At 44.9% G+C, this 25,701-nt stretch overlaps 1 protein-coding gene across 6 annotated transcripts in view; it reads right to left on the reverse strand.

Annotated features, from left to right (window-relative positions):
- The window catches only part of MAPKAP1 (MAPK associated protein 1), a 284,151-nt gene that overhangs the window by 53,842 nt on the left and 204,608 nt on the right, over window positions 1–25,701 (reverse strand). For 5 of the 6 annotated variants that reach the window (XM_027775605.1, XM_006158247.3, XM_014591467.2 and 2 more), the window contains one exon: window positions 7,701–7,808. The exons of the other annotated variant lie outside the window; for it this stretch is intronic. In XM_027775605.1, coding sequence (XP_027631406.1) covers window positions 7,701–7,808 — 108 coding nt within the window. The remainder of the gene's footprint in view (window positions 1–7,700; window positions 7,809–25,701) is intronic. 6 annotated transcript variants of the gene reach the window in all.

Below are 25,701 nucleotides of genomic sequence, written 5' to 3' on the forward strand. Positions count from 1 at the left end.
CAGTGGTATCACGATCAGAGAGGGGTAAGGAGGGACTAACTAGCCCAGGGAATGGCACCGGGGGGGCCTGGGGAGGCTCCTAGGAAGAGGCCCCTCCTCTCCTGGGTCTTTGAGAGGAAACTGAAGGAGGTAAGTGAGGGTGCTCAGAATGAGACCTGCAGGTGCTCCCCAGCCACAGTCCACCTGTCTGGGTGACCACCAAGCTGGTGAGCTGAGGCTCTTCCTCTTTATACCTGAATAATGGAAATTAAAAATTATAGTTAGTGGGACCAGCAGATGGTGTAGTGGTTACACTGCTAGACTCTCACACGGCTGTGGTTTACGTCCTGGATCCAGTGGCTTGAAATTCATGCCAGGCACGTGTGCGTGCATGCCCAAGATCCCGAGAATGGAGAAGGGATTGTGGCATGGCCATTCTCCTGGGGGGGGATTTTTCACTTTCCCTCTCATAGTCTCTGTCTCTCTCTGGCAAGCACACACGCCCTAAGGCAAAAACCTCTACACACAAAAAAATTGTCATAAGGTACTGAAATCATGGAAGGTCTTAAACATTCTGTAACTCTCCTTCAACAGGAAAGATCAAGGAGGTTGAACTGATGTTTAAAAAGCAACTGAAACCTCTCCCTAATAGCAAGGTCTAGTTAGGAAATAAAATAATTACCTTTAGCTCCTTCCCTAGACTTAATGGATAGAAGATACTGTTTTCCATGCCCTTCATTATTATTCATGTGACTCTTGCAAATACTTCACCCCTCTGAGCCCCAGTTTCCTTTCCTGTAAAATAAGGAAGATGACCACATTGGCCTGGAAGGTCGGGGCAGCAACAGCACGTACATCTCAGGAGGTCCTCATCAAAACCTTGTGGAGCAGACTCAATGGCCTCCATGAACACAGGAAACAGGCTGCGACGGAGGTGCCCTCCGTCCGTTGTCAGAGGCTGCCAATGGCACTAAGGACTGCCTGATTCTGATGCTGCTTTCAGCACCATCCTCAATGGTCGTGATGGAGACTGGTGAGTGATGACACAGACAGACGAAGTATTTGACTGCATAAAGCCAGTTTACTTTCAGGCCTGTCTTGGCTTTAATGACAGGAAATTCTAGTTTCTCTTTTCAAGCTGTGGAAGGAGTAAGTTGGTTCAAGCCACATCATTGTTCTAAGGACCTGGACAGGCTCCCACATGTGACTGGCAGGAAAGGTCACTGGCAACATTTGACAGCAAAGAAAACTGAGGCTCTGCTGGTGCCAGGGTTTGCACAGGAGCCTGGACAGAAATGGACGACTCTAGGCTCCACCTTCTCCATAATGCTCTCGTGCCTCCTTCCGGTCTGCTTCCAGCTCTAGCAAACACTTGGCTGAAGGATGCAGTAAATTATCAGATGAGAATCCAAACTGGAAAGCTCAAGGACTTTGGCTTGTCATTTTCTTATTTAGGCCAAGATCCAAGCACAAATGTTAGCTCTCGGTCCCTAGGCAGAAACTGTCACATCAGCTTCAATTCCAAGTTGCTATCTCACAGTGTATAAAGACAATTGTCATCACTGCTCTCACGATTAAAAATGTAGGTTGTTTCATCAACAATCTCAGGATGGGAAGTTTGAATTTTGGTCCGATCACAGGCTGGCTAACTTGGCAAGTCACACCTTGGCCTCACAGTAAGAACAATGTCTTGCAGGGTATTTATGAAAATTATGTGGGAAGAAAGCACTTATAAAATGTCTAGCACAATTTCTTACAATAGTAGGCCTAAAGAAATAATTTTAAAAGGTTTCTGCATTTGCAGGAGAGAGACAGAGACAGTGGGAAGGTGAGAAATCACTCTCTGGATGGTGGTGGGGAGCACACTGCAATCTCTTCTCCTCCATTCTCCTCTTGGGATTTTGGGTGCACATGCACATGTATCTGGCATGATTTTTTTAAGACACCTTGTCTGGGACTTGAACTGCAGTCAGCTATGTGAGAGTCCAGTGCCTTAAGCACACCACCCGCTAGTCCCTGAATAAGTAATTTTTAAGAAACATTCTTTCATGTGGCTGATAAAAAATATTATGCCTCATCCCTCTTTTGAAGCAAAATGGAAAGGCTTCTTATCACCCTTTGGCAAACAGTCTTCTCATAAAGTGCATATCGATTCTGGAACACCCAAACACATCAGCTGGAAAGTCCCCTGCTTCTAGGTTCTCTGGTCCTCTGACAGACTGACAGCTGTGTCTCCACACTAGACCTCTCCCTTTCCTCCACACAGTTTTTTTGAGGGCTCTGACCATCCTCTGAATCCAGACCTTCACACTTTTGTCCTGTCTGCTCTAATAGCTATGGAAGGCTGCTCTTTCATACTTTATAAACGAATGACAGTCAACATTCAGAGAGTTTCTTACGTACCCAGCACTGTTCTCAGAGCTTTATGATGACTGGAGCTCATGGAATCCTCCCATCAACCCCACAAGGAGACAAACGACCCGAGAGTGGTTAAGTAAACTGTCCCGGCTCACGAAGCTGGCCAGCAGCAGGGCCGGAATGTGAACCGGAGCAGCCTGGCCCAGCAGCATGTTCCTGTAAAACGCTGCCCAATACGTGATAATCCAGGGCACATCTGAAAAGGCGTTCAGGCTACTGAACCTGTCCACAACAAACATACCAACAGGAGTAAAAACATTCTGTTTTTGAAATATTTTCCTTTGTGGGGGCACAGTGCAATCCCTTCTCCTCCATTCTCCTCTTGGGATCCAGCTTCCTAATAGGAAGGTGCTGGGGAGCAATGTGTGCTCTCAGTTGGAATTTCTACTTAGAGAAAAACTTCTAAAAAACCTTCTTCATAAAAATAAAATTATAAATTATTTTTATAATTTACTCCCATTTTACAAAGGCCAGCTATAACTAATCAAACTACTGGCTGCCCTTTGTGAATGTGGCAAGGGCTGCTTTATTGACACAGTGACTTTGACTCACAGAGTGCAAGGACTCAGAAAACCTTGCAAATGCTTTAAGATGGGGATGCTGAGGCTTGCAGTGGCCACTCACCTGGATTAGGACCGTGTTCATATTTAGAAGTAGAGTGAGGACTAGAGCCCAGAATTCAAAACCATATCAACCAACCCTCACCACTTCTCTTTCCTAACATAAAGAGGTTGGGCTTCATCTTTTTAAAGAGGTTTTTTTTTTTTTTTTGCTCGCCAGAAAGACAGAGAGAAATAGAGAGACAGGAAGTGAGAAATCACGCCCCATGGGGGATGGTCATGCCACAATCCCTTCTCCTCTTGGGACCGTGGGCACACACGCACACATGCCCGGTGTGAGTTAGGCCATTGGATCTGGGACTCAAACCACAGTAGTCTACATGAGTCCAGCGACATAGCTGTTATGCCAACTGCTGGTCCCTGGGCTTCATCTTAAAAGAACAAACTATCTTGAAACCACATTATGCTGGCAGCACACTGCACAACAGTGAAAAAGAAACAGGTGAGCTAATATACAGAGTAAAGGGAGTACGTAGACGAATGTAGAATAACCGCTATAATATACTGTCAAAATGATGAAAGAAAAATGCAGAATGTTAATGACAGTTTGCTATTTTTTTTTTTTTTTTGGAGAGGTTTTCGCTATAGGGTACGTGCACTCGCCAGACAGACAGATAGAGACATAGAGACAGAAAGCGAGAAATCACCCCCCAGGGAGGATGGTCACGCGGCAATCCCTTCTCCTCCATTCTCCTCTCGGGATTTTGGGCATGCACGCACCCGTGCCCGGAGTGAGTTTTAAGCCACCGGGTCCGGGACATGAACTGCAGTTGACTATGTGGGAGTCCAGCGACATAGCCATTACGCCAACTGCTGGTTCCCGATAGTTTGCTATTTTTTGTGATTTTAAAAAGGGAGGGCATGAATACGTGAGTATCTGTGTGTGTCTGCACACACACACCTATTCACATATACATTCAGAACATGCTTGCATATGCACACATAATCCCTGGAAAGACATGAAGAACTAGGAACAACTGATGTCTCCGGGAGTTGAGTGAGAGGAAGGAGGCTTAATTCCAACTATAGAGACTTTTATCTGAATCTTTTTTTAAAAAACATGTTACACATCCAAGAACTTTACTGAGATACCAATAAATAACACCTTATTTGTATAATACGAACCAACATTTTGAAATGGAATCCACTATAGAACTATTATATGTGAATTAGTTCCCCAAGTAGTTAAAGATGAGAGTCTTTAAAGAAGGAAGAAAATGACAGGGAGGGAGGAAGTGATCACTCATCTGTACCAGGTAAAAATTCAGATAAGCAGGTTACAAGGTGGAGTGTTGATGTAACTTTCCTTCAGCATGCCACAGCGCAGGACTGTAACTGACTGGAGATTTCGATTTTCACTAGGTTTCTTACACTAGGAGACACTCTCACTACATAATCTTTATGTATGTGAACCTGTCTTTATTTCTGTGTGCTTTTTCTTCTTAGGAAGTAATGGGAAACCAGCAATTAGCGTAATGGCTATGTCGCTTGACTCCGACGTAGTTGACCGCAGTTCGCGTCCTGGACCCGGTGGCTTAAAACTCATGCTGGACGTGTGTGCGTGAGTGCCCAAGATCCTGGAGGAAAAGAGATTGCAGTGTGGCCATTCCCCCTGGGGGGTGATTTCTTGCTTTCTGTTTCTCTGTCTCTCTCTGTCTGTCTGGCAGGCGCGCACGCCCTATAGCAAAAACCTCTCCCCCCACCCCCAAAAAAGAAAGTAATGCATGATGGGACCAGCAGTTAGTGTAATGGCTATGTCGCTGAACTCCCATGTAGTCAACCACGGTTTGAGTCCCAGACCCAGTGGCTTAAACTCACACTGGGCGCGTGTGCACGCGTGCCCAAGATCCTAAGAGGAGAATGGAGGAAAACAGATTGCAGAGTGGCCATTCTCCCTGGGGGGTAATTTCTCGCTTTCTATCTCTCTGTCGGTCTCTGTCTTTCTGGCGAGTGCATGTGCCTCATAGTTAAAAAAAAAAAAAAAGAAAAGAAAGTAATGCATGATTACTTTAGAAACCAGAAAGTACAAGTAAAATATAAAGAGGACAGAAAATGAGTTACCCAGAATCTTTCCAACCAGAAACAATTTTACTAACATGTCCTTCCAATTTTTTTTCTACACTTTAAGTTTGCTCAGTTTTTTTGCATAGTTGGGATTAGTCTATATATGCTATTTTGTATACACCTGACATTTTTTCTCATTAATATTACATCAAAGTTACTTCTGTCATTAAGAAACTCTTGGTAAACACTTTTATAACTGAATCACATTCACTAAGATGATTTTCCTCCTTTTAATCTGTTATTGTGGTAAATTAATATGGACAGAGTTTTTTAAAAAAGTTAAACTAACCTTGCAGTGCTAGAATAAACCAAACTTTGTAATGCTATATTATCCTTTAATGTAATGCTGGACTCAGTTTGTCAGCATATTTTTATCAATCCATTTTTCTGTTCTCTGGAACAGCTGATGTAAGATTGGAGTTAGGTTGTTGAGAAAGTCATGCTGTATTTTTCTGTTTTTCTATGCGAAAGTGTGTCATGACTTTCCCAACAACCTAATATTTATTCCTTAAGTGTCTGGTAGAACCGGCCAAGTGATGTCACCTGGGCCTGGATTTTCTTTATGGGATGGTTTTTAATCACTAATTCCATTTTTAAAAATAGTTATGGGAATAATCAGGTTTTCTATTTCTTCTTGTGTCAATTTTGGTAAATTGTGTTTTTCTAAAATTTGTTCATTAATATCTTTTAAAATAATCTTGTATTATCTGTGTAATAACTATAGAATATGTGATGTGCTTCCTTTTCATCCTGTTAGTATTTGTATTTCTCTTTTAATTATCTTTCTTGTTTCTGATTAATTTCTTCAGGTTTATCAATTTTATTAGCCTTTCAAAAGAACCAACTCAAACATGAAATGTTTCTAAATTTTCTTTTTCATTATTTTCTGCCCTTACCTTTATTGCTTCTTTCCTTTATTCTCTTTGGGTTTCTTTTTATTTTCTAATTTATTGGACAGAATGCTTAGCTTAATACTTTCTTTTTTTTGGTAATACTCTGAAGGCTGTAAAATTTCCTTTAAATACTTTAGTTATACTCCCCATTTTAATACATAGAATTTTCATCATTTTTTGTTAAGATATTTTCTATTTCCTCGTTACTTTTTTTTTTTCAAACTATATGTTCAGCAGCTTATTTCTCAAGTTTCAAATTGGTTTACAAAGATTTCCTAGTCTTTTTCTTGATTTCTAGACTAATTTCATTTGATCAGAGACCATATCCTACTTGATTTCAGTCCTTTGGTATTTGTTTAAGAGTTACTTTATTGCCTAGAATATTGTAAAAACCAATAAATGTTTATGTATGATTGAAAGAAATGTGTATTTTGCAGTTGCTGGGTAAAATATTCTCTGCATGAAGTTAAATTGCTAATATTTTTCAAATCTTCTGTATCATTATTGATTTTTTAAAAGTTTCTGCTTTTTAAATAATATTAAGAGAAGAAACTCTCCAGCACTCCATTAAAAGGATAATATAGCATTACAAAGTTTGGTTTATTCTAGCAGTGCAAGGTTGGTTTAACTTTTTTTAAACAAAAACTCTGTCCATATTAATTTACCATAATAACAAAGATTGTGAGATTCATATATTTTTCCTAGTAATTCTTCAGTTTCATGTTATATATTTTGAAGCATGTATGTTTAGAATTGTTAAATTTTCCAGTAAATTGAACCTCTAGTTATCCGACTACTCTTCCAATGTTAGGTATTAGAAATAATACTGTGAACTCTACCATTATACGTAAATCTTTGCTTTATTTTAGATCTTTTCTCCTTAAGATAGGTTTCCAAAGGCAGAAGTAACAGGTAAAACATTTTTAGGGCTTTTGACGCCTCCAGCTAGACAACTCCAAGTTCCACCACAGTTGCTAGAGGTCAAGTTTGCCTATTTCCTGAACTCTTATCAGCAATAAGGCTTCTGTTTGAAATACCTCGCTTCTTTGGGAGACCCAAAAGAGAGATGGATAAAGTTCAAGCAATATCTGAAAATGTGACATTTAAAGGAGTTCACCAGCTGGGGGAAAGTGTTCCCCACAGAAGAAACAGCCTGTGCAGAAGCCCCACAGCAGGAAAGACCAAGGGGCATGTTTGCCATGATCACTGGCCCATACATCGGTGGGAGAACAGGGGAGGAAGTGGCAAAAATCTACAACCAGGAGCTTTAGAGAGAATGCAAGGAATTAACTGAAGTTTTAAAGATGGTCTCTCGATAGTGCTCTAGGTATCACATCGTCTCTTGCTAAGAATATTCAAGTGGTTAAAATTTTGATGTCTCAACAGTGATAATGACAAGGCCAGTTGCTTTATATGCAACATGGCCTTTGCTTCAGAAAAGACTTTGCAGATCTAGGCTGTCTCCAGGGCTGCTCCTAACTTAGGAAGATATAGTCTAACAAAAAACTCATCACCATGGAGTACTAGACCAGATGTAGAAATCAAAATGCAAGAAATCGATCATTTCCCTTTGGGATATACTTTTGGCAGGAAGGCTACAGTATGCCTTGGAAAACAGTCAGTTCCAATCTGCCTGCCTTGGGACACCAGACTGGTGTTCCCAAACACACAACTTCTAAGCACGTTTGCAACAGACCACGCGGCACAAGCTAGGCGGCCAACGTACTGTTCTCGCGGACCAGGCAGAACTCCCAGGCGCTCTGGCTCTCCAAAGTGCTCTCCAGGTCTACGGCGATGTTGGGCTCGCTCTGCTTCTCCAGGCGGTACTGGGGGCCTGGAAGACCAAAGGGGCAGGAGGAGGGGAGGAGGCTGAAACAGCGAATTGAACATTGTAAAGACACCAAGCACTGGCAGAAAGTGGCAAAGGCCTTAGGAAAACGCTGCAGTCTGTCTGGAGGGGCTAGCTATCCAGAAGGAGGAGTGCAAGGCTTTTCCCACATGGTTTCACACAGTTGTCTGTGCTATGATCAGGTCTGTTTCCATTCAGTTTTTCCTCAAACCAGGTGAGTGGTAATGGTTCTTAAGTCAGGAGTCCTAGGCAGCTACACTGTTTCTCAGACATAAGTAGGTAACCTACCCTCTCCAAACCTCCCTTCCCTGAACTGTAGTGTGAGAATACTTGGACTCTGAGATACTGTGAAGGCCTGAGGTGATTCAGGAAAAAACACTCAGTACAGCTGGCCCTCGGTATCCACGGCTTCTGCACAGTTACAGATGTGTACTATGTAGTTAGGCCTACAGCGGTGTCTCAACCGAACATGGACAGCCTCTGTCGTCCACTAAGCAGTACAGTATACTAACTATTCACATTTGCATTGTATTTAAAGAATACAGGAGGATGTCCGTAGGTTTTATACAAACATACCCCATTTTATATAAGGAACTTGGGCATCTTCAGATTTTGGTAGCCACAGGGATCTTGAAACCAATCCCCCTAAAATACTATTGTAATGATTAATAATTATCATTATAATCATCTATTACCGTCAGAAATAAGGTATGTTTAGAACTCTAATGATAACAGTTCAAAAATTAAAAAACATCTTTAAAAAACAGGCAAGAATGAAAAAATAAATCTCAGGTTTCTAGGTTATAGTGATGGAAAGGCAGTGGCTGCTGATTGACGTTTTTGTTGAACCATTGATGAAAACACGAGAGACACAGGTTCGATAATACTGGAAACCAGGAGTACTAGCTACCCTCATACAGAGGGTTCTGGAAGATTTAATAAAACACAGGGGAACATTTTATACATTTATTCATGTATTTCTTTGTCAAGGCAAATGACAATCTTGTTCCTCTGATAACACCTAATGGGTCCAATGATCAGATTCAAAAGACTGCTCCTGTAATTTGTTAATCATTATTGAAAAGATTAGAGAAATAGAAACTGTCTTATTATTTTGACTCAGTAAGGCATGTTTGGTCAGATAGGAGGAGGTGTGAGCGGTCTGAGGAAAGCAGCAGAGGCCGTGCAGGGCTCCCAGGAGGAACGCGTATTTTTAGCTGTTTTGCAGCTGTTGTCAACTTGTTGAGTGTTCACAACCAGCACTTCTCCTTGAATAGTCCGAGACATTTCACTCATTTCCAGTCACTCTTCTCTCCCATGTTCTACGTTCACCTGCAGCACGGTATTGATTCATTTCCATTTCATGGTATGTTTGATCTTTTCTCTAGTAGGTATTTCATTAGCACTTCAGCCTGCTCTCAGACCTCTGATATACATTCAGTCCTTCTTACGCCACTTGCGGCCTTTAAAACTCTGCTAAGTAAATGCTCAAAACAAAACTATTGGGCCAGCTGATGGCATGGAAGTTCAGGTGGCTGGATCCCACAGGGCCAAATGCATGGCATGAGACTGGACCTGACAGCTTGGGAAAAACGCTGGTAAGTGTGCATGCATGCCCAAAATCCCCAAAAGAGGAATAAATAGAGGAGAAAGGATTGTGGTGTGGCCATTCTCCATTGAAGATGCTTTCTCACTTTCTCTCCCCCTTCTTTTCTCTCCATTTCTCTGTGATGAGTAAACACACACTCTGGCAGATTATTTTAAAAATAAAACAACAACAATGAAAAAAAAACCCCACAACTACTTAGGCAAATACTTGCTCAGAAGTCTACACAATTCTTTTGAACCCTAATGCAGTCGTATTCCAGATAAAGAAGATATTGTGCATGAGACCAGCAGTTAGTGTAATGGCTATGTCGCTATGTAGTCGACTGCGGTTTGAGTCCTGGACCTGGTGGCTTAAACACATGCCGGGTGCGTGTGCATGCATGCCCAAGATCCTGAGAGGAGAATGGATTGCGGCGTGGCCATCCCCCTTAGGGGTGATTTCTTGCTTTCTGTCTCTCCGTCTTTCTGTCTTTCTGGCAAACGCACATGCCCTATAGCAAAAAACCTCTCTGGAGAAAAAAAAACAAAAACAAAAACAAAAAAACACAAAGATATTATGTTTCAATATTATACATAGTAACATTCTAATTTCAAAAATATCAAGCAGATATAAGTATGGAAAAGTAGGTAATTTTTTTAGTCTCTGCTACCTGTCACTGTCAGTGCTGACATGTGTCACTCAACAAGTACGTTTGCTGACCACTGGATCTAGCACGGTCCTGGTGAAAGGAAGCATGAGGAATCGTGTTCAGCTAAATGTGAAGGAAACCTAGCTGAGGACCTCGGCAGCCCACAGGAGAGAAGGAGTCAGTCCTGAAGTGGTGGGCTGCTTTAGAAGACAATGTTCTAGTAACACGGATAGTTCAAGTTTCCCAATCCTTAGCACACAGTGGGAATTTCTTCACTAGGGCAAGTCCTACTCAGTGTTCTGACTGTTCACATCCCCGATTCCTTCCAACAACATGGAGTATGTGAGGCAGTGACATTCACTTCTACAAACTTAAGTTGAACTCTGGGTTCAAAGTTTAGCTATGTTAATGTATTCTGGGGGCTGGCCCTGGAGAACAATGATTAGGAGCTAGCACAGGGAACAATCTTATGTGGCTGACAGCAATTCAAATCCCAATCCCAGCAGCTCAATGAACAGGCCAGGCATGTGTGTGAGTGAGTGTGGGTGAGTGTGTGTGTATTCAAAACTTTGACACAATGGAGAAATGGGGGATAAAGGACTGTACCACACCCTATTGGGGGGTATTTTCTCTTTCTCTAGCAAGTACATGTGCCCTCTGGCAATTAAAAATACAAAAACAAAATAACAGTGATGCATTTCTTTTTTAAGATATTCAAAATCTGGGAACAGCCTAGGTCTAAAGAGACTGATTAAAATATTGTGAAATGCCATGAAGACATTAAAAAGGCGAGTCTACAATTTTTTTCGTTTTCTAAGACATGTAGTACGTATTTTATGAAACCACAGATTACAGCATGGTGTATGCACGATGACTACAATTTGGAAAATGTACATGAAAGCACGGGGGCAAGGACTGGCTGATTTCTGAAACGTGACTCCTAGTTATACTGGATACTGGGATTCTGGGTGCTTTTATTTTTCCTCTGTGTTTTTCTGTATTTTAAATTTTCTTACAATAAATAAAGGCTACTTCTGCAATGTAAAAAGCAGCGTATATACCTAAAAGCTCTCCACTCTCTTTCTATGCCATTTTTCTGAGGTACTATTAACATAACATTGATGAAGTGCCACACCAGGGCACCTTCAATGGGTCTTTTACAGGCTGTCATTTAACCACAACGAGACCTGATCTGTTTATGTCGGTAGGTATTTTCATCTTACGTCACCTATACTCGGACATGAGTACTGTGACTCTGAGAACAGGGCACAGGTTGGGGCTTCTCAAGCTGTCGCCTACCTGACAGCCAGACTGTAAGGTAAGCTCCCCCTTTCCTGATACTGGGAAGGCAGGGCCTGGTGGCCTCGGGGAATTTCAGGCAGGTCTCCTCAGCTGCCTGAGGAAACCAGCAGAGTCAGAGTATATGGAAGGGAGGGTCCCTTATCCCTACACAATTCTCCCTGTCCCACTCTCGAAGCCTTAACACCATAATATGACATTTATTTTGTTACTCCTTGGGTCTTGGAAACATTTCCATTAAAATCTGTTTGTTTCTGAAGAGTGGGACTTTCTCCTTGAAGCCTAAAGAGCTGACCCATTCACTGAACGGTGATTCCGTGGCAGGCACACTGCATCACCTCCTTGACTCCTCACGGCACCCCGAGAGACAGAGCGTCACCCCATTTTACAGACTGATGAATCACCTGCCTGCGATCACAAAGGCAGGACTGGAAGGAGGCATGAAACCCAGGGGCCTCTGGCTTTAAAGTATGTGTGCTTTGAACCTTCCCTCCTCCCGCAAACTATAAATTACTGGCCAATTATAAAGAGGCCATAGTTTATACCATAAATATAGATTTTTGTGGATTTGTGGATTCATCTGGATTCAGAATCATTTAACTTATGGTTTCTATAAATTCAAAATGAAAATGATCTGAAATAATTTATTTTAATGAAATCCACACTTACATTAGGCTGTACTCTGGGTCTATGGTAGTATAAAGCCCCCTTATAAAGTATATGACCACTTTACCCTTTATCCATCTGGGAGGACCTTCCACCTTTCCTTAATATTCCTACTTAGGTCTAGTTTGATCAGGAACTGAAATTCTAAGCACCATTCTTTGCTCTGGGTGCAATCTGCTCTCCCATAAAAGTTAAAAAAAAAGAAAAAAACAACAACTTGGAGGCTAGCAGGTAGTGCGGAGGTTAAGGCACTGGATTCCAAATGGCTAGTTTCACAGTTTTAGCCCTGGACCTGGTGGCTTGAGAATCATGTCAGGCCTGTGTATATCCATGCCCCAAATCCCCAAATCCCCCCCGGGGGTAGTTTCTCACTTTCCCTTTCTCTCTCTTACTCTGTTTCTCTTTGGCCAGCACAGGCCACCCTATAGCAAAAACTAAATAAAATAAAGAACAACTTGGAAACCCACTTCTGAACTTGGCAAAGGACAGATGGGTCTTCACTGTGGGAAAGGCAAGGTGGTGAAGCTACAAACAACTGGAGATATAAACCTAAGTTTTCTAGATATAAACCTAGAAATCTGCATTTCTTTCCTTAATTCTTGCCCTAGTACCAGAGAAGAGATCTCAGAGGAAGACTTGTTCACACATTTCCCCCCAAAATAGGCCAGACTGATCATTCTAGGGCATGGGGTGTAGTGAGAGGCACTACAGTCTAGCGGTTAAGGGCATGAATTGGGGCCTGATTGCCTTGGTCTAAGCCCTGGTTAAGCAATTTAGCCGCATGACTGGTCTGATTGACTTAACCGGTTTCTTCTATAAAATGGGGATAGGATCCAGTCGTGGTGGAGTAGATGCAATGCCGCCCTGGGGAGGCTGGAAGCTGCAGGGAGACACGGGTTCATACCCAGCCACCCGAACATGCCAGGTGTGCTTGTGTGTGCCTGAAATCCTAGCTAAGTGGGAGGCTCGGTGAGGACTGCTACACAGCGAGACCCTCAAGAATACCCCGCTCTCCTTCCCCCACCCCTCTGTCCTAGCTACGAAATATAATAGGGACTGTCTGCAAATTCAGTGCACTGAAAGCTGTGAAGTGGTGAGAGCTGTGTCTGGCACCAATAGCGCGAGCACCGTCAGCTGTCCCATCATCGCCGCGTCATTGTTGTGGGACTCTAACACCCCAAGGCGATCATAACACGGACAGCCCAGCTACCACTAGCTCAGGGCCTACTATGTGTGGCCTACTGCGCTAGGCCTCTTTTGCAGATCATCTGTTTACCCTCCAGTCTCCCCAGGACGTAGAGTGTGAATCCCATTAATAGAGGACAAAATGGTGACTCATAGAGGTTATGTCTGTGTCCTTCAGGGAGCAGAGCGTAGGTTCGGACCAAGGGCTGCCCACGCCTGCATGGTATTACAGGACGAGCCATATGCCTCTCTCACAACAGTTCTTAATACGTGTCTGTGGGTGATAATCAAGATTACAATAACCCAGACCTACCATACAGCAACCAGACTCTCCATCAAATGCTTGTTCATTTTTAGGCAGCTGACATAGAAGAAAAAGAAAAAAATAGCAGCCAAAAGCCATTTCAAAAAGACAAGCTGTGAGGTCAGTTTCTATGAATATACTTTTGCCCAAGAAATGATTACATAAAATATAAAAGCCCTTTCACGCTGAACAAGATGTAGTTCTCAAGGCAACGTCCACCCTTTGAAAGGGGGTTTGAAAATGTCACAGCTGCGGATGAAGCTGCACGGCCTCCACTTCACAGCGCGGGGAGCACAAAAGGAAGATTCTGGGAAGCAGTTACTCTGCAGCAATGCGCGGACCTGCTCGGGCATTCCAATGATGTATTTATTGCAGTAATACCATGTCACCGATCGGTCTAGGAACAAAATACTGCTCTGGGCACTTTGGGAGGATTCCAAGTTATAATACCCAGGCAGGATTTTTATGGGATTTTGTAGACCTGAAGCAAACATCTCAGCACATAAGTTTCTAAGAAAGTCTGCAGAATCTGCAGGGTGGTGCATACACGCTCAGTGCCGCCTCCTTGACCCTGCTCACCCCTGCCTGGAACGTTAAAGGTTTCAGCAGGCAATTCCTTAAAGGCTGAGAGCCAACCGAGCTGGAATCCAACGGAAAGCAAGCGCCTGTCAAAGTGCGAAGACAGAGCCACCATGCCATCATTTCTATCACCCCGTGTCTTCTTTCTGAAGCCCCATGAGAAAAACTTCCTTCAGACCTTGGTTTTAAGAAAAGCTATACTTCCCTCGAGTAACCAGCTGGCTTCTGTATCTTTAGATAGTTCGCCATAAATCCTGTAACTAACTGAGACCATGTCCCTTTCTCCTTTGCCCGTTAGGAAGCTCTGCACCAAACACGTGTCCCGACTGTGAGGACTCCAGCACACCTCCTGTGTCAGTGCCCTCTCACAGCTCCTCTTGTAGTTTAACCTTTATTCTCCGTTTCCTTTCGTGTCCTTTACTAGTGTGTCTCCCCCCCCCATTGGAATAATACCTGCATTACAAATGCTTTTTGGGTAGAAGTAGAATATACATGAATTAACCTATCACTACTGTTGCTAAACTTCGGGACAAGTTTGAGAATCGCTGTGTGAGGAAAAATGACAGTTAGGGCTGAACACTTTCACGGTCATGCCTATGCATTAATTATTTTCCATTTGCCAACTTAAAGGGCCGCTTTAATCTGAAAGAGTATCCTGTAGCCAGAAAAAGCTAAGTGTGAGCCAGTAAGAGGAAAGGCTGGGTCTGGGCAGAAAACCCTTGGTATGTGTACCCTGAGGGGGAGTAACATTGCCAGCTCTGCATTTTGGGAAGATACTCAGTCTCACCTGTGTATTTTCTCATCTGCAAAATGGGAGTAACAGAACTCTCCTCAGAAGGTTGCTATGAGACTAAATGAGGCAATTCAGACTCCGCTTAGCAAAATGCTCAATAAAATGGCTACCACCGCTAACACAGGCTGAGACAGGAACCAGGTGTGACGTGTAGGAAGCTCCCTTGCTGAGTGACACAGGCTAACAGCCCCACAGGGAAGGTACACCACGGCAGGCACTGTTGCATCAAGAGTGCAGTCACTCTCTTTCTCAGGTGTGACAGAGACAGGGGTGTGGCATGGGAGAGGGTGCACGTATATTTAGATAAGCTTGCTTTTAAGCTACAAGCAGCATTTAAGATCAGGGACTTGTTCAGTCAGCAGCCAGGATTCTGACAAGTCCCTGGACTCTTGGGTCCTACAAATACGGTCTCAAAGTGGAGAGTAAATGTCAGAAGCCACTAAGCAAAGCAGGACAGCACAGACAGCACGGGGGATGGGCCGGTGCATACCATCCATACTCCCACCTAACACTCTCTGAGCATCAGTAGTGTGCCAGGCCCACAGGCGAATAGGCAAAGACCCCTGCTCTCTGGAGGCAGCGAGACAAGAACATCTGAGCAGGTGAATCCTAGAGGAGCCTACTTGGTGCTCTCACAGCCCACTTGGTGCTCTTCTCTGCTTAACTCCACCCTCCTCTGCCCTAGAAAGGAAACATCTGAACCTTCTCAGAAGAGGCCTTGGGGCCGGGTGAGAGGGGGAAGTGCATTCCCACAGAAGGTGCGAGTGCAGCTGTTCAGAGGCTGGAGTGTCCACGTGGACCACAGGGGTTCAGTGCGGAAGAGGCCTACACCACCCGAGGCCTGGATGCCTGGCCACACTGCTGGTCAAGACTTGGATTTTCTCTTACAAGCCACAGATGCTAACCGAGTAGAGGAATGACACCACCAGCTCTGAATTTGGTAAGATTCTTCCGGTGGTGCTGCGGACAAAGAGCTGGTGAAGAGCAGTGGCAGGGAGACCCACTGGAGGCAAACTGTGCCAAGCCTTGTCTGCTCTGTGGCAGGGCTGGCTGAATCCCACGTTCCTCACTGAGGCTAAGCCATCATGGACAAGCTGACATGGTCTCTATCTGAGCTCAGACTGAACATCAGCTGTTCTTAAACGCCTGCATTTAGTGTCAGCTCCATCGCTTATAACGCTTCCTCCAGGGGCAACTACAATCATTTTCTGCTTGATCTTAATACAAACACTGAACTATATTCAAGTGATAACCACTGTAGCTTGCACTGGCTTGAGGCTCAGATCGGATAATTTGGAATTTAAATAATAAAAAACGAACAAGCTGACATGACAATAAGGTCACACTTTGGCCTCTTCTGAGCCAATACACAATTTGCTCCCAGTGAAATAGCTGAATATAATCAAATTAAATACAATTCCTATTACAAAAGAAGAAAGACCAGGGCTGTTCCAATAAACCAATTCTCCTGCCTAGTTAAACTGCAAAACCTTCAGGAAAGGTTTTGAAAGCATGACCCATCAGTTCTAATTTTTAAAACTTATCCTTTCAGTCAAGACTAGAAAAAGGCCCATTCCAACTTTTATCTCGACTAGAAGTGCTGTTATCTTGGCCTGATGTCAGGAGCTCTATCTCTCTTTCTGCTGACAAGCAGAGACGAGAAAGATAAGATTGGAAACGAATCTCACTTCTCTGAGTAAATAAATAATCAATACTCATCTAAATGTAAATGAGAAGGTAGCCCCCTCTGATAACAGCACTCTTATCAGAGAGCCAATTTTCTTCAGACATTTGGCCTCAACCAAATCACCATCATTCAGCCCCAGCCTAATGGCAAAAAATCGTAACTAAATTGAACCGATCACCAGAGATCAACTAAGTTCGGCCCTGGCCACTTCAGGTTCAAATGTTTGGGAATGCAATTTTGCCCCCATTAACTTTCAATAGCAATGAAGAACAGACTGGTCAAGGGGCCAGTCTGCGCGATAAACAAACTCCAGCAAGGGGGCTGGCCGGAGGAGGAGGAGTGGGGTACACAAGTCAACACCGCCACTGCCAGAGTGGACGCCAACCCCCAAATCGCGAAGGGCAGGCTGCTTCTGGGGGGTGCATGGAGCGTGTTCTCTACTTACACCTCGGCTGAAATAGAGACGACCTTCAATTTGCCTGATGATGATGATGATGATGATGAGTAACGTTTATTAAAACAAAGGTAAATAAAGATATTAAAAAGCTAATACTTGAAGCTAAAAATAACCTAAGGTTCAAATGGCCAATTTCCTCCAACTAATTTGTCTCAGACTTACATCTGACCCAGCAGGGCCGCACTGACCTGATTTTACTGAAAGAAGACGCCGTCTACAAGACAAATCACTTTCAAACCACTGCACTGGGGTTTCCATTTCTTTGCTGCAAGACTCAATTCACTGCTGATGAGAGTATTGGGGAAATTATGACCATTATTGATAGGACAGCAAAACCACTTTTACACAGCAGTCTTCAAGCCGACAGAACACTTGCACTAGACCATTAATGAAGGTGTCAGCCTGAATCAGAAATTAAAGACAAAGGCCGGGAAAGGCCTAATTTTTAGAGCATGTTAAGGACACTGGACACAGAAGCTGCAGCCATTCATTCTCTTAAGAGCAGCAGAGCCTAAGAGAAGAGGAGCTGAGGAGCCAGCTGCTGCTCTGAGATTAAGGAAAGGCCAGACTTCTTTCTGGCCAGCCCCGGAGTTCCCAGAGTGGGGGCTCTCCAGAGATCGGCTCCAGATCTTTGTCAGCCGATGGAGGACATGTCTGGTGTAAGAAAAACCAAAGTCTTACAGTCTCTCCCCTGCTCTGCACGTCTGACCCTAGAAGTGGACGTGTGGTGGTTAGAGAGTGGCTGCTTCATCAGCTACGTGACACTGGCTAAGTTAGCTGACCTACCCCTTCCTGGAGTCACTGCAAAGATGACGTGAATGCAATGTCTAGCACATAATAAGCACTCAGTAAATGTCAGTCATTATACTGCTACACGAATCCGACAAAATCACCAACTTGCCTTTTCTGAAAAGAAGTTGAGCCCTGCTTCCTTTCCAGACTATAACGGCGACTGCCACTGAGGACTTCGCTGGTCCTTAATAAACTGCTTTACACCATTGGCCTCCTAAACCCGCACAACCTTTCTAAGTAGGCCCTATTACAACCTCCACCTCACAGAGGAGGAAATACACCGAGAGTGGTTAAGTCACAAGCCCATCGCGAGGCCAAGAATCCAGGGGTGTCAGCTTCCAAAGCCTGTGCCCTTGACCATGCTACTCCACCAGGTCCCTAAAGAACACTATATATTTTGACCTTTGAGTTAAAAAACAATGAATTCTAGGGTTGGGCAGATTTATCAGTTCAGAACAGAGGAAAGACGTTAGTGGGCAGTAGGAAAGCGACACCAGGTAGTTGGCCTCGAGGAGAACAAAAGGGAGAGTCTACCAGCCCTCAGAGCAGGCACTTAACATGAACGCCAGCCGCTGGTCCTGATTTTTGGGGGCAGTGGTGGGAAGGGGAGCCCTTTTTCTAAGTTAAATGATTTATAGAGTTACTGCCTCAATCCACAGTTCTGAAAGTGTGATTTCTTTAGGGTTTAACTATACCCATTTCTAGTCTTGTTACAACTTTTTTATTGCGATAGAAAACATTTACTGGAAATATGTTACTGCTATTACCAGGTCATAAAATAAAAAGAAAAATAGTTTATGTATTGCCATCATTTCCAATCATCAATCAGAAAGTGCCAAGAGGAGGAAAGGAAAGGGCGTGCAGCCGAGATTTCCTTCTTTGTGTAGGAGAAAACGCAGGAGCATCATAATTCTTAAGAACAGATTTCTTCTTGCATCTCCAGCCTCACCAGTAGGCTCCCAGGAGGAGTGGGGAGGCACCCTTTTGGCAAACCCCTCCTTGCTGCAGCCTTGCCTGAACTCCTAGCAGAATTAAGTGCTCTTTCATCCTATCTTCCTGGGGACTGCCTTCTCTCAGTGCACGGAGCATGCTGGGTTAGAAGCACTACTGTCCATTTGTCATCTCCCCACCCCATTATAAGAGCACTCTTTGAAAATGGGGGTGGAAGCTTTGTTTAAAAACACAACTCTATTTCCAGGCTCCAGCAGAGCACTTTGCTGGTGCTTCATAATCTTTGTTAAACAGAATGACCTCAACAAACTGGCATTTAAAATCGAACTACCTGGGCCAGCTGGTGCAATGTGGTTAAGGAGGCTGGATCCCACATGGCCGACTGTGCAGTTTGAATCTCAGACCCGGTGGCTTTAAAAACATGCCGGGCACATGCCCAAAATCCTGAGAATGGAAGAGAAGGGGTTGCAGCATGGTCACCCACCTGGAGGATGTTTGCTCACTTTTCCTCTGCCTCTCTATCTGGCAAGTGCACACAACTAAAGCAAATTTTAAAAAATTGCCCAAATTGAACAACTCAATAACCCACTTCTATGAGCCTATCCTGAAAAATGTTAGCCCAGTGTACCATGATGTATGTGCAAAGACATTTGCTGCAGCACTGTTTTGATATCTAAAACCACATTCAACCCAAGTGTTCACCAATGGGAAACCATGAATAAATTATGGTATATCTGCATACCAGGATGTTATATAGCTGTTATTAAAACAAGACATGGAAAGACTTCTTTAATACAGTATCAAAACTTACAAGATATAGAATGTGTAGTGTATGCTCTATATATGCGCTTATGAATATGAGTGTGTTTGTGACATATACACACATGCACAGTCTGGAAGGACTGAGTCAGACTGTTCTCATAGTTGTTCAGTTATCCCCAGGGTATAGGGTGGGGTAATAGCAAAGAAAGTAGATTTTGCTTTTTACTTTACGGATTTTTAGTGCATTTGAGTTTTTGATAGTGGACATACACTATCACATACTACTTTATCATTTAAAAATCCAATTTTAGGGCCGGCCTGTGGTATGGTGGTTAAGGTGGCAGGATTCCACATGGCTAACTTCGCAGTTCAAGTCCTAGACCCTATGGTTCAAGAATCACACCCAAAATCCCAAAAGGAGGGAGAAATCTACACATGCCCAAAATCCTGCAAGGAGAGAGAAGTGGAGAAGAAAGGAGTGTGTGGGACCATCCACCTGCCATTTCCTCCCTCTTTCCCCCCCTTCCACTCTGTCTCTCTTGGTGAGTGCACATGCCGTTTGGATTTTTTTTTTCCCCACTGAAATTTTAAAAATGAGGATAAAGAATCTTAGAGACTATTCCAGCTAGATCAGCCCAGGGACTGTGACCTCTGGAGCCCCTCTCACTATCTGGTTCCTTATAGATCAAGTGGGCTCAGTGGCTGCTGGGATGACACTTAAGCAGTGAGGAGCCAGGGACTAAAATGGGGCAGAGTCTGTTCAAGGAATCCAGAGCTGAGTCAAGCCACAAGGTAGAGCACAGAGGCTTCCAGACTGCTCAAAAGAGCTAGGCAGCAAAGGAGAGGAGGCCGGGCTGCTGACACTGAAAGGCTCCCCTGGGAGGGCCAGGACTGCAGACCAAGGACGATCTCCCCTCTGCTGCTGCATCCCTCTGCCTGGACAGCTATGCCTGCCCTGTCCTCCTCATGAACCCTACATGCACTGGGTAACAAAGGGACACCCCACATGTCTCTGACTGGGTCGACTGGCTGCCCTCTGGGGCAGTTCCCGTGCTTCTACTCAGGCTTTCAGATGGGAGGTGGTATGTCAGGAGTCCACCTCTACACCCTGGGAAAGGAGAAATGTCTGCATTTAAGCCTTGCCCTGAGCTTCATACTGTCTGTGTCGGGGAAGTGCCCTGCCAAGTCTGCCTGACCCCAGCATTTCTGAGACCTGTGGTGTGATGTTTACAAGCCAGACTGCTAGGGTTGGAACGCCCAGTTCCACCACTGACCAGCTGTGTGGTCCTGGGCAAGTTACTTAACCTATCTTTGCCTTACTTTCTCATCTGTAAAAGGAAAACACAGTGCCCTGTGGCCTAGTAGCTAAGGGAGTCAGATCTCTCATGCCTGACTTTGCAGTTCAAATCCTGACAGGATGGCAACATGGGGAGAAGGGGTTGTGGCATAACCATGGGGGTAACCCCATTGGGAGTGTTTTCTCCCTTTCCTTCTTTCTCTGGCCAGCCCAAGTGCCCTCTGGCAAAATATTTTTTTAACCACACCCATCTCTGAGTTGTTCCAAGGACTCAGTGGGCTTCATGCTTTTCAGTCATCTGTGACTATGCTCACAGCAGTCCCTCAGCCTGCCCATCTTCCCTCCACTCCACCTCTTCAGGCCTGTCTCCTACTCCAGGAGACGACTCTCCTTAGATGCTATGGCTCCTGGATTTATCTGCAACTCACAATGAAAAGACCTCTTGTACCAAGGGCACCAGGTTGAGCATGCAGGCCCCTTTCGGCATCTCTGTTCTCCGGGGAAGCCTCAGTAGCCAGGGTGTTCAGTACACAGCAAGGAAACAAGCCCTGCCTGCCTCGCTACCATCCTGACTGCCACTTCTTCCAAAGCACGTGTGGAGCTTCCTCCATCTGACTCCAAATGCCCCTGCTGTTTGGAGACTCCCAATGCTGCCCTGGCTCTGACTGGCTTCCTGGGCATGCATGGAGCGGCACGGACCCAGCTGTCTCACTCACATGGGCACTGGCTGGAGGATGGAGGATCACCATGGGCAGGGCCCAGTCCCTCCCTCTCTTGCCACAGCGAGCTATCCCAAACATGTCTCCTAAAGAGGTGTCTGAGCTCCTACACACAGGCCTGAGTGGAACCCGCTCAACAGCAGAGCAAGAGACAAGCATGGAAAACGAAAGCTTCTGAATGGAGAAGGCTGAAAGCCATCAGACAGGAGCCTCTGACATACTGCTGCAGGGAGAGAGTGCAAGGAGGGGCAGACCCTCCACCACCGTGAGGAATGCTAACAGGCTACATCCTGTCACCAGCCAGCCAGTGCAAATGTACCTCTCTTTGGAGAAAGGAGGTCTGCTATTATTTGTAAAAAAGAAATATTTTTTCCCTCCTTCAAATCCAGATATCACTTGTTGGAGGGGATGGAAACCTTTACACTGCCCCTAAGCATTCAATTCTTCAGTCCAATCTGTTTCTCTTAACTTGAGTCCCTGTGACATTACCAAATTTTACATACAGTTATCTGTTGCTCTGTAAAGAAATACAGATGGTTTTTGTGGAAATAAACAGTCATTTATTTTAAACAATTGTAAAATAGTTTATGGAAACCAGTGGGGTAATGCATTCAAATAAATGCCAAAACTGGCTGATGGGGAGCCAGGGTGCTCAATCACACTGCTGAGGAATTCGGCTGTGGGGAGCAGACAGTAAATCCAGAGCGACAACTTCCCGTGATGGCAAAGGTTTCTGACATCCAGCCCTGTACTCAAAAACCACAGCGGTTCAAACCCATTTTCCTTAACATGGCCTTGACAGCCAGTGACATGAGTGAATTTAGTCACATGGACCTAAGGACAAAAACAAAAGAAACAAACAAAAAGGAGACTTCATTTCTCTGCGGCCTTCTCTGTGCTGAATCAAAACTGTGACTCTACCCCAAGTCAGTGGGGAGTGAGCTTAGGGCCAGCTGCTTTCAATCACTGGAACCTGAAGACTTCCATTCACCTATGCTTATGTCAGAGACCGGCTGGGAGAAGCCACATCCTCTCTGAACACCCCATCTCCCTGTAAGAGGCAGATGATGGTGAAATATACTTGGCAGGCTGCTAAGCAGACTCAGTGGGCAACAGGAGTGAGTGTCCTCTAACAGCCCTGGTTGAAGGGGCTCTAGCCTCCAGTGAGACAGGAGGCTACTGGGCCTCTGTGGGGAACCCTCCAACTTCCCAAGGAAGCACCACTAGCTATGAATGGCTGGAATGGGGCCTGTCTGTGCAGGAATAGAGAGAACTGAAGCCCTTTTTTTGCCTGTAATTTTATGGGTCAGTCAACTATAAACTAACTTTCCTTTCTCAAAACAGCTCTTTTTCCTTTTAACTGGGTTTCTAATGATGACATCACAATCCTTCTAATAAATGAACTGTTCATCGACTATTTCCCAAACTCCTGGATGTGCCCCACACCTTGCTCTACATGCTGCAGATGCAAGTGAATGAGTCTGCCTCTGGCCTCTCAGGGCCTGGTGACCTGGCACAAGGAGCAGGGTGCTCACAGGCTTGCTACACTGCTGCTGCTACTGCTGCTGCTGCCGCCTTTCGGTTTTTGCCATAGGGCATATATACTTGCCGGAGAGAGGCAGAGAGAGACAGTGAGAGGGAACGTGAGAAATTATCCCCTGGGAGGATGGCCATGCTGCAATCCCTTCTCCTCCATTTTCCTTTTGGGATTTTGGGTGCGTGCACAGACACACACGTGCCTGGCATGGTTTTCAAGCCACCAGGTCCCAGACTTGAGCCATGGTTGACCATGTGGGAGTCCAGTGCCATAACCAACACATCATCTTCTTACCCAGCCTTTCTCCTTGCTGACATTCAATTAGCTCCCAAGGTTGCAGTCAGTCCCGCTGACCGTCTCACTTGGAGTGCTTGTCATCTTGCCCTGTGGAGTGGTCTCCCAACCTGTCTCCAGCTACATATTCTTCACCCTGTGTCAGAGGATGCCCTCGGGTCAAACTCTGAAGGTCATCCATTCTGTGCTTAGAGTTTTTTCATAACTTCCCCATGCCTTACCAATGTAGCAGCAAATTCCTCACCCTGCTCCCAAGGACTTCCACTCCTCCTCCTTTCTTACCCATCTATGTCCTCTAAGATCCAGCCAAACTGGTCTCTCACTATTCAGTGCATACATTTCATGGTTCCCCACCTCCGTGTCACTGCTGTGCCCGTCCCTTCACCCAGACTATCTGTGCACGAAGTGGCCCGGACCCGGATGTCTCATAGGAGCACTGTCTGAGCAGGGCCCAGTCCCTCCACCTCGCGCTACAGCAACCTGTCCCAAACACGTCTCCCAAAGAGGTGCCTGAGCTCCTTCATCTGTCAGTCACCCCCTCCTTCATGGCTGTTAGCTTTCTCTGACTCTTTACCCTGCCTTCCCCCTGCACAAATATACCCTTGTGACATCAGATGTTACCAGATCCCCAGGGTGGTCTCCTTCCTTTTCCCACAACAGACGCTTGCTCTGCTTCACATCCTTCTCAGCTGCAGGCTCTGGTCTAAGGCAGAAGGAAGTCTACAACCCCAAGTCACCCCAAACACGGTTCCTTTTAAAATACCTGGCCTTGGCCTACATGTCTCACCCAGATAACCATCCTTGCCCCTAGTCCATCCTGCTGAGAGGCCCCATGCCCTGCTAGGTTCTTGGTGTGCCTCTCTGGAAATTCTGTCCTGCCCCTTGATGTTGCCTGCCTGTCTGGGTTCGTGAACACATTATACCAAATTTATCTGAATTCAACTACACCTGCCTGCAAAAAAAGAGGAGTCATGACCACGAGAACAATGTCAACAGTTTGGGGAATTCCATTCGCTGTGACTCTTGTGCCCCGATGAGTCCCAAGGGTGTGAGTGTGAGGCAGGAGTCTTATTCATCTTTGCAACTCTGGCCCTTGGTAAATGTCTGATGAATGACTTTGGGTGGCTGGCAGTGTCTCTGTTTTCCAGCTCCTTTTATACTGTGAATGTTTTTCTGGGCCAAGTTTGATTTTAGCATTTAAAGACATGTATTTTTAGCTCTCAGCAACTCTAATGCTAGAGAAAAAAGCTAAGCATGTGGATTTAATGAGAAAAATTACAGTACATTGGCCTCTGACAGGCATTTTTAAAGGAATTTTTTCCACAGTGCTTTTGACGCTGGGATCTGTGCTCACCTGTTGCCTCCGTGACCTGACCCTGCACAGATGTAGTTCTTGGTACAGCTGTTTCTAAATGCCGAGCCTCATCTGCTCTCCGGGTCCTTGGCACCGGGACCTGCAGCTCCCCCTCAGCCCTGGTGGTCCCCAGCTGCCTACCACCCACCTGCCCTATTCCCTGTTGGTGGCAACCAGACCCTTCAGAGACCCTCCACCTGCCAACAGGCTGATCGGCCTTCCTCCCTTCCTTTAACAGCCAACTGGGGCTGCGTTTCCAGGCAGGACACGTCCCCAGGAACACTTTGCTATTGCCAGTGTCCTGGCCAGCTCTAGAGGAGCCATCTGGGCTCTCGCCACAATACCTTCCACTCAACTGGTAGGACTTTAATGGCAGAGTTCAAATCCTAGCTCCACCAATCCTTAAGACTTTGGGACATTACTTAAATGCTCTAAACGTGACTTCCTTTTCTCTAATTGTAATGACCAGTTTCTAACTCATGCAGTATATATTTTCAATGAGATAACACATGTCAAAGCACTTAAGCCTGGCCCATAAGTATTCAATAAATAACAAATATTTGTTACTATATTAATATAATTTCACATATTTTGCCACATTCAACTCTCAAGCTATCAAACGGATAAGAAGCTGAATTATATGTCCGATTTATTTTAAGACAACTGTGAGTTACAGCCTAACAAGTTAAAATATACTTCTCCTTGTGCTTCAAACAGAACAAAAAGGTGAAAGCAAGGGAAAAAATGGCAGAAGAGGAGTCATGGCTGCCAGCCATTTTCCTTCCTGGGAGTTTTCTTTCTTGTCAGATCTATTATCTGGGAGCTGGGCTGCCCTGCTGGCTTTCCATTTGCCTTGCTAATAACAGTAAATCCAGCAGCTTCCACTGCAGTTCCTGTCTCCTTCAGCTGACTCCCAGGCCAATCAGCATTTCCTCTCTGCTAATGTCAGATGTTCCCTGGGAAGT

This window comes from Tupaia chinensis, unplaced genomic scaffold, assembly GCF_000334495.1.
Source record: "Tupaia chinensis unplaced genomic scaffold, TupChi_1.0 Scaffold000575_1, whole genome shotgun sequence".
NCBI classification, from domain to species: domain Eukaryota; kingdom Metazoa; phylum Chordata; class Mammalia; order Scandentia; family Tupaiidae; genus Tupaia; species Tupaia belangeri.